Raw genomic sequence first — 7,194 nt, 5'->3', positions numbered from 1 at the left:
AGGGAGGGCTGGGCTGCTCTGCTCCGTCGACTCGGCTGCTCTGGAGGATTCGCGCGCGGTAAGGGAGGTCGTCTACCGGGGCCCTCGGCACCCTCGAGGGGTGGGTTTCCTAGAGCTGGCGGAGACGGCCGTAGCCTGCCGGGTCGGCCGCCGGGGGGGGGGGGGGGGGGGGGAGGGAGGGAGCCAGCGACCGCGGCGAGAGCTTCCGGGACGGAGGCGTCGCCGGCCGGGCCGCCTGGAAAAGACAGAGGGTGGTTCTGGCATACTGCGGCTAATAATGCCCTCGTTCTCTGCGGAGGTAGCTTGGAAGTAACCGCAAACACTGTGGGAGCCACCAGCTCCGGCGCCTCGGCGGCCGCCTTTAAACCGCGTGGACGTGCGCGCTGTACACGCCAAGGCTGGCTGGGAACGTGACGGTACATCCTCTTGCCGTTCGTTGTGATCTCAAGTGTTCTCTTGTGCTTTGAAACACAATTAAAATGAAGCAGTTGCAAATCGTTTAAAACCGGTTGGCTGCAAATGGCAGCCACCTTCGCTGTTAGTAAGACAGCATCACCCGACTGCTGACAACTTTTATATACCAGTTTACTGAAAAGTCTGCCAGGAAGACTTATAAAGATGAACTTCAGGTCACAAGAGTGGAGAACCCCTCCCACCCACCACCCACCCCCAGGGTCGTTTGGATATATGGTGGTGGTGGTGGTGGTGGTGGTGGTGGTGGTGGGTGTGTGTGTGTGTGTGTGTGTGTACACAAAATCATTAATATGGGCAGACAGCCCTGGTAGTGGACAAGATATACTGAATGTATCAGTTGATTTTTAAGGGTCTCAGAGGATCTCTGTACAGTTTTCTAGGTCGTTATGTTAAAATGGCAGGATGATTGGGAGAAAATAGCCTTGGGACTTTAAGGTAGGAAAGTAAACAGCTTGGAAGACTGGATTTGAGGTGGGAAACAACTCCATTCACTACATTGCTGTGTACTTTGTGACTTTGGAAATAACTCGATTTCTTAGCAAATTAACAATTTTAAGAAAGTATACATACTCCCAATAACCCTCACCTTCACTAGCATTGCAACTTCTCTGGCAAATATCAGATTTATGTTAGAGACATATCTATGTAGCATATCATAGAATTAAATATATATGTAAATGTCTGAATGAAATCAAATGTGTTTTAATAAATACAAGTTGGGGTTTTTGTTTTGTTTTGTTTTTTTTTTGTGGATCATGAGCCTGAACTCTGGGACTGGGCACTGTCCCTCAGCTCTTCAGTTCAAGGCTAGCGCTCTACTACTTGAGCCACAGCACCACTTCTGGCTTTTTCTGCTTATGTGGTGCTGAGGAATCGAACCCAGGGCCTCATGCATGTAAGGCAAGCACTCTACCACTGAGCCACCTTCCCAGCCCCATAAGTTAAAAAAAAAAAGCTTAACATGGGCATATTTGATAACTGATACACCCAGTTAGTTGTTTTTTCATTGATAACCACCCCTGTTATCTTAAAGATTGTTGAGGAACCTCTGATGACATCATGACCAGGTGGGCAAGAGTTAGTACCCCCCATAATAAGAGGCCCTTGTCTGCAACATCATGGGAAGACATGAAGAAGGGATCCTTGCAAGGAAGGAGCCAAAGCCTTCCAAAACATCAACAACGTGAAGCCAGTGGGCTGCCCCTTCAAAATGATACACACCAGGCCACGCATAAAAAGAACAAAAGGAAAAAGGAGTACTTACATGAAGATGTGAATGGATTCATGGCATACCTAAGACAGAATTCCCAGATGGTTCACAATGGAGAGATAATAGCAACAGACAGCCAGGATGTAAGAGAGGAAATTGCAATTGCCTTAAAGAAAGACAATCGGCGTGAAGGAAGACGATTAAAAAGACAAGCAGCAAAGAAAAATGCAATGGTAAGTCATCGCTTCTACCTTGTTTTTTATATTGTAAGATGGATTCTCATCCATTTACACATAAACACACATGCATATTTTAGTAGATGCTATTCTAGATTAATAAAACATCTTTAAAAGGGTTTGTACTTTTTTAGCACACATATATTTGATGTACTTTAGTTATCTTAACAGTACAGAGAAGATAGTTTTGTTCCTGTATTACAGAAAGGAAACACTTTAGTGCAGAAATGTTCCGTAACTTAGTGAAAGCCACTTGGTCGGTTACAGAGGTAAAATTTAAACTCAGTCTGTCTGACTTCAAAACCTGGAACTTGCTTGACATATTGGTACTTTGTACGTGTCTGTATCCAAGCTATACAGGAGGCAGAAATCTAGGAGAGGTGAAGTCCAAGGCTTATCTGACAGAAAAGGTGTTATTCATGTAGAGTGCTTGTCTAGCAAGTACAATGCCTCAAGTTCAAATTTCAGTTCTGCTAAAAAACAGCAGAAAAACATTTTACAAACTGCTAAGTATTATGTATGACTATATTGTTCAGTAGGGGAACAACAAAATGGTGAGACACAGGACAAAAGGGGAGCCAATGCAACAGGAATACTCAGAAGACAATATGTTAGGAATAATCTGTACAACTGGGGGGAGGGTTGGGAGGGAAAGTGGGAGAAAAATGAGGGAAGGGGTAACAAGTTTGACAAGAAATGTACTCATTACTTATGTAACTGTAGCCCCTCTGTACATCTTTCGACAATAAAATTAAAACAAAAAAATTTGTTTGCATAAATTAATATCACAAAGGGGCTTTATTGTGATATTTACAATATGTATAAAAAGTACTTTGAAGAAATTCACTCCATCTTATTACTCTTCTTAACCACTCTACTCCCCTTTTTAACAGGTTTTGGTGGGTTTCATTGTGCTATTTTCATATATGAATAAAATGTACTTATATTCATATCATATCCACCTCATTTCCCCCTCCTCCTGCCCTCTAGTCATTGTTCAGGTTTATATTAGAGCAAAATAATTCCTTTAAGTATTAGTTATTTCTTTAACATGTATTGAGCATATATTCTAAAATAAAACCTCTTACTCAGTGTTGCTATGCATTAAGAGTACAAAAACAAAAAGGATATACTTTTTTTGTTTTGAAATGTATCTTGTGATTTGAATCAGTTTAAATTAAAACATTTGTTCCAAATTCATTGAATTAAATGAATTTTATAGATGCAGATATTTTTAATTTAATAATTTTAAACTATGTTCTATCCTCTACAGAAAGCTTTTTTCTTTTCACAAAGAACTTTAAAGTGAAAGTTTTATTAAAGGTACTATTAATAACAAGAACTGGTAACATCACTGTATAGTTTTCAATGTGTAAACTCACATTTTATTTTCTCAGGTGTGCTTCCATTGTAGAAAACCTGGCCATGGAGTTGCAGATTGCCCCGCTGCCCTGGAAAATCAAGATATGGGTACTGGAATATGTTATCGGTGTGGGTCCACAGAGCATGAAATAACCAAGTGCAGAGCTAAAGTAGACCCGGCTCTGGGTGTGTTCTCTTTGTTTCTTGTTTGGTTGGTGGGGAAAATGACATATAACCAACTGGACATTTTTTCTTTTTATAAGCATGCCAGTAAGATTTTGAAATTATATTAGTTTAAGTTTCAAATTAGGAAAAATACATGTATTCTATTTAGTGTCTTTAAACATAGTATGAATTATATAACTTGTCATATTCATAAGACACTTGATTTTTACAGGTGAGTTTCCATTTGCAAAATGTTTTGTTTGTGGGGAGATGGGCCACCTGTCCAGATCATGTCCTGATAATCCCAAAGGAGTCTATGCTGATGGTAAGTACTGTAATGCGACTTGGTATATTAATAAATTGGAACAAAACTAAGATGCATATTCCAAACTACTTGCTTCAGCATCATTTGTGAATGTAAGGTATACATTTCTACATTTAAATGTAACAGAAGCAGAAGGATTATATCGCAAACTAATACAAGATTTAAAAGGTATTTAGTTGTAGGACTTTAGTTTGTGGGACTTGACCGTTATTAAGCTTGTGTTTCATTATCTATAAACTGGAGATGCAAAAACAAATAGGATGCCTATTTATTTTCAAATTTTTATCTTAGCATTGGTGAGTCCCACATAATAGATAGGTTTTCCCTTTATGAGAGGTACATGGAATGATGCTACATTTAATAATAGTATTTAGTTTTTAGTGAATCATGGTATTTACCTATTAGAAGGGTTAAACTATATTATTCCAGTGTCTAGTCAATTTTCCTATGGCATGGAAGACAATAAAGAGCCCTTAGGCTTAGAAATTTTCTAATGAGCCAAAATGATACTGCATGATTAAAGTATATTAAAAAATAAAATAGGCAAGAGGTGTGAGAATTAAGCCAGATTTGTATCTGTAGGGTCATTTTTTTGACAGAGTCACTTAGCATTATAAGCATGATTATGACAATATCTAACCATTACATAATTGTGTTTGACCATCAGGTGAAAGACTTGTAATAGTAACTATGTGTGTTATTCAAAATCCTGGAACATTGCTTAAAGCAGAAACATGGTTATTTTCATTAGGTTTACAGCACCCTAATGCTAATATGAAAGGTTCTGAAGCAAAAGTTACTTTAAATCCTTTTATAATGCTCACTTCCATTTGACATTTATAATATAACGGTGGTAGTTCCTAACTTTTTTTTGGTGGGGGGGGAGGGCGTAGATAGGTGGTCATTGACTATCTTAGAATCTGATGAAATTTTTAGACAACTTCCAAAACATTCATCTGAGCCAAATACTAAGATTATACTTGTAATCCTAAGCTACTTGGAAAGCTGAGAATTAAGGCCAGCCTAAGCAGAAAAGTTCTCAACAGGCTCATCTGTGTTATCCTAAGCTCTGTGTGAGGCTGAAATTTAGGGGGTTGAGGTTCTAGGCCTGACCCAGCCAAAAAGTCTGAAAGATTCTACCTCCATGCTTCCTTCAAAGTATATGGAGTCATCTACCAGTGACTGTCACTAATCCTTGCCTGCAATAGGCAGATCATAGCTGAAGTATGTGTCTGAGTGGGGAAACTATCTCATAAAACAGGGCTGGGGGCAAGGTTCACATGGTAAGCATCAGGCTAATAATCAGAAAGGCCTGAGTAAATCCTAGTTACCACAAAAACAAAACAAACAAAAAGCACCTGCACTCAGATTTTGTTTGCAAGATAAGGGTACCCTTATCTGGTCAAACATGGTTAAAATTCAAATGACTGTTTCATAGCTTTTGGATATGTACAGCTCTCATTTTCACTTGTCCCCTAAGGGCCAGGTACAAAGAACAGTGGGTTGGTAACATTAGCACTTAGTGATTGACCACATGCCTCCTACTATATCTCTTTTCCACTTCTCCCCTAAAGACTAGGTATCAGAAGCAGTGGATTGGAAAAGAGCACTTAGTGAAATGAGAGAAACAGAGAATGAATTAAGAGGAATAGTGGCACATACCTCTAACCCAGCACTGGGGAGGCTGAGGCAGGCCAGCTTGCCAGCATGGGTTACATAGTGAGACTGACTCAAAAAAGGGAAATAGTGACACCTACCTACCCACTTAGCTTCCTGTTTTCAGCCACCTTTACAGCTTCAGGGATGTAAGGATCAAGTGAGATACGAAAGTGCTTTGAGATACTACAAGCCCTGTCTGTGTAAGTGTAAGGTCCAATTCAATGACTTTGTTCTTTTACTAGGTGGTGGCTGCAAACTCTGTGGCTCTGTGGAACATTTTAAGAAAGATTGCCCTGAGGGTCAGAATCCAGGTGAGTCTATAGCCCTCAATCTAGAAAGGATAAGGTAGCTATTCCTCTGTATTTTTGTTGCATTTTATTAATAACTCAGAGACACTGTTTATTAAAGACAACTGTTTTCCTCCCCTGCCAATGTCTTAATTACTTTTGTGTCAGCAGTAGACATAGAACTGCGTAATTGAGCATTAGCTATAATTTTCAGGAAAAAGTATGTGTATACATACACATATATATATATATATATATATATATATATACACATACACACATATATACATATATATGATCAGTAAACCATAGATGTTTTATACTGCATCTTCTAAGCTTTTAAAATTTACTAATAAATTTATATTAGAACATAATTCTGTAAGTAATTATTTACAGAAAAAAATTGATGTACCAAGAGAAAAATCAAAGTATGAAAATAACTTTCCATGTTTGGAGGATTGAGTTTCCTCATATATGCCTTGCTTTGTGTGTGCTTAAATAATTCAAAGTTAATTGCAAAAACTGCCATAATTATTAAAAATGTGTTATCAACACAGCATCTGGCTAGTTAGTTTCTTCCTAGTGAAATACAAGCCTGTTTATCAAAAACCTCATATTTGAAACAGCAAATTTATTTCCTTTTGAGAAAAGGAAAGATGATTATTTCATTAGTTCTCCTGATGATAATCACGCATTAAAGGAAGCAGGACAGCGGACAGCAAGGTGGGCCTGTCGTACTTCTTAGGGAAATGTACACTTCTTTTACTTCAGCAGTCTGCCTGTTGTTACTTCCTATCCCTAACATTTAAATTTTAAAACGAAGAGTTCTTATTTATAATCTTGTCTAGAAGATAGTCTCTACCACCCTGTAGGCAGTAAGATTGAAATGATGAAGTGGGATTTGAATTCTCCCTCCTGGGAGGATTGCCACTTCCCAAATAACAAGACTGACAAGCAGATGTTGTATAATTTCACAGGTGGAATCTTGTGCATTTAAAACTGATGTTTCGTAAGTGTTGATGTTTACAGACTTTCAGAATTCATTGGCTCTGTAATGATGAACTCTGGGAAAGAATGAAAGAGCTTTCTCATCAGTTTGTGCATTGCAAAGTAGTTGCTGCATTTCCCTAATTGGGAGGAGAAATTGCCTGTGGTACTCTACAATCAAGGGTTATAATCAATTACAGAATTGCTCACTTTCCTTTAGTGATGGAGTTTTTCCTCCTTGTGATTATTCATGTCAAAACTAGTTCCTTTGCTAAAGCAATACTGATCTAAGGACCATGCATTTGATTACTGTTTTGTCTTATTTCCTAACTTTCCTATTCCCTACAGATCGAATGGTCACAGTTGGTCGCTGGGCGAAGGGGATGAGTGCAGACTATGAAGAAATTTTGGATATGCCTAAACCACAGAAACCTAAAACAAAAATACCAAAGGTTGTTAATTTTTAATAAAGATTGGTACTATTGTTAA

General features: G+C 38.6%; 1 protein-coding gene across 1 annotated transcript; it reads left to right on the top strand.

Annotated features, from left to right (window-relative positions):
- Positions 1 to 7,194, top strand: Zcchc9 (zinc finger CCHC-type containing 9). Its single transcript, XM_042690810.1, has 6 exons — positions 1 to 58; positions 1,508 to 1,917; positions 3,318 to 3,468; positions 3,680 to 3,772; positions 5,674 to 5,742; positions 7,054 to 7,194. The coding sequence occupies exons 2-6, from the start codon at positions 1,534 to 1,536 to the stop codon at positions 7,170 to 7,172; spliced, it is 816 nt and encodes a 271-aa protein (XP_042546744.1). The 5' UTR covers positions 1 to 58; positions 1,508 to 1,533; the 3' UTR covers positions 7,173 to 7,194.

Source organism: Dipodomys spectabilis, unplaced genomic scaffold, assembly GCF_019054845.1.
Source record: "Dipodomys spectabilis isolate Male_0828 unplaced genomic scaffold, ASM1905484v1 ptg000140l, whole genome shotgun sequence".
NCBI classification, from domain to species: domain Eukaryota; kingdom Metazoa; phylum Chordata; class Mammalia; order Rodentia; family Heteromyidae; genus Dipodomys; species Dipodomys spectabilis.
This window is presented reverse-complemented; position numbering and strand designations above follow the sequence as displayed.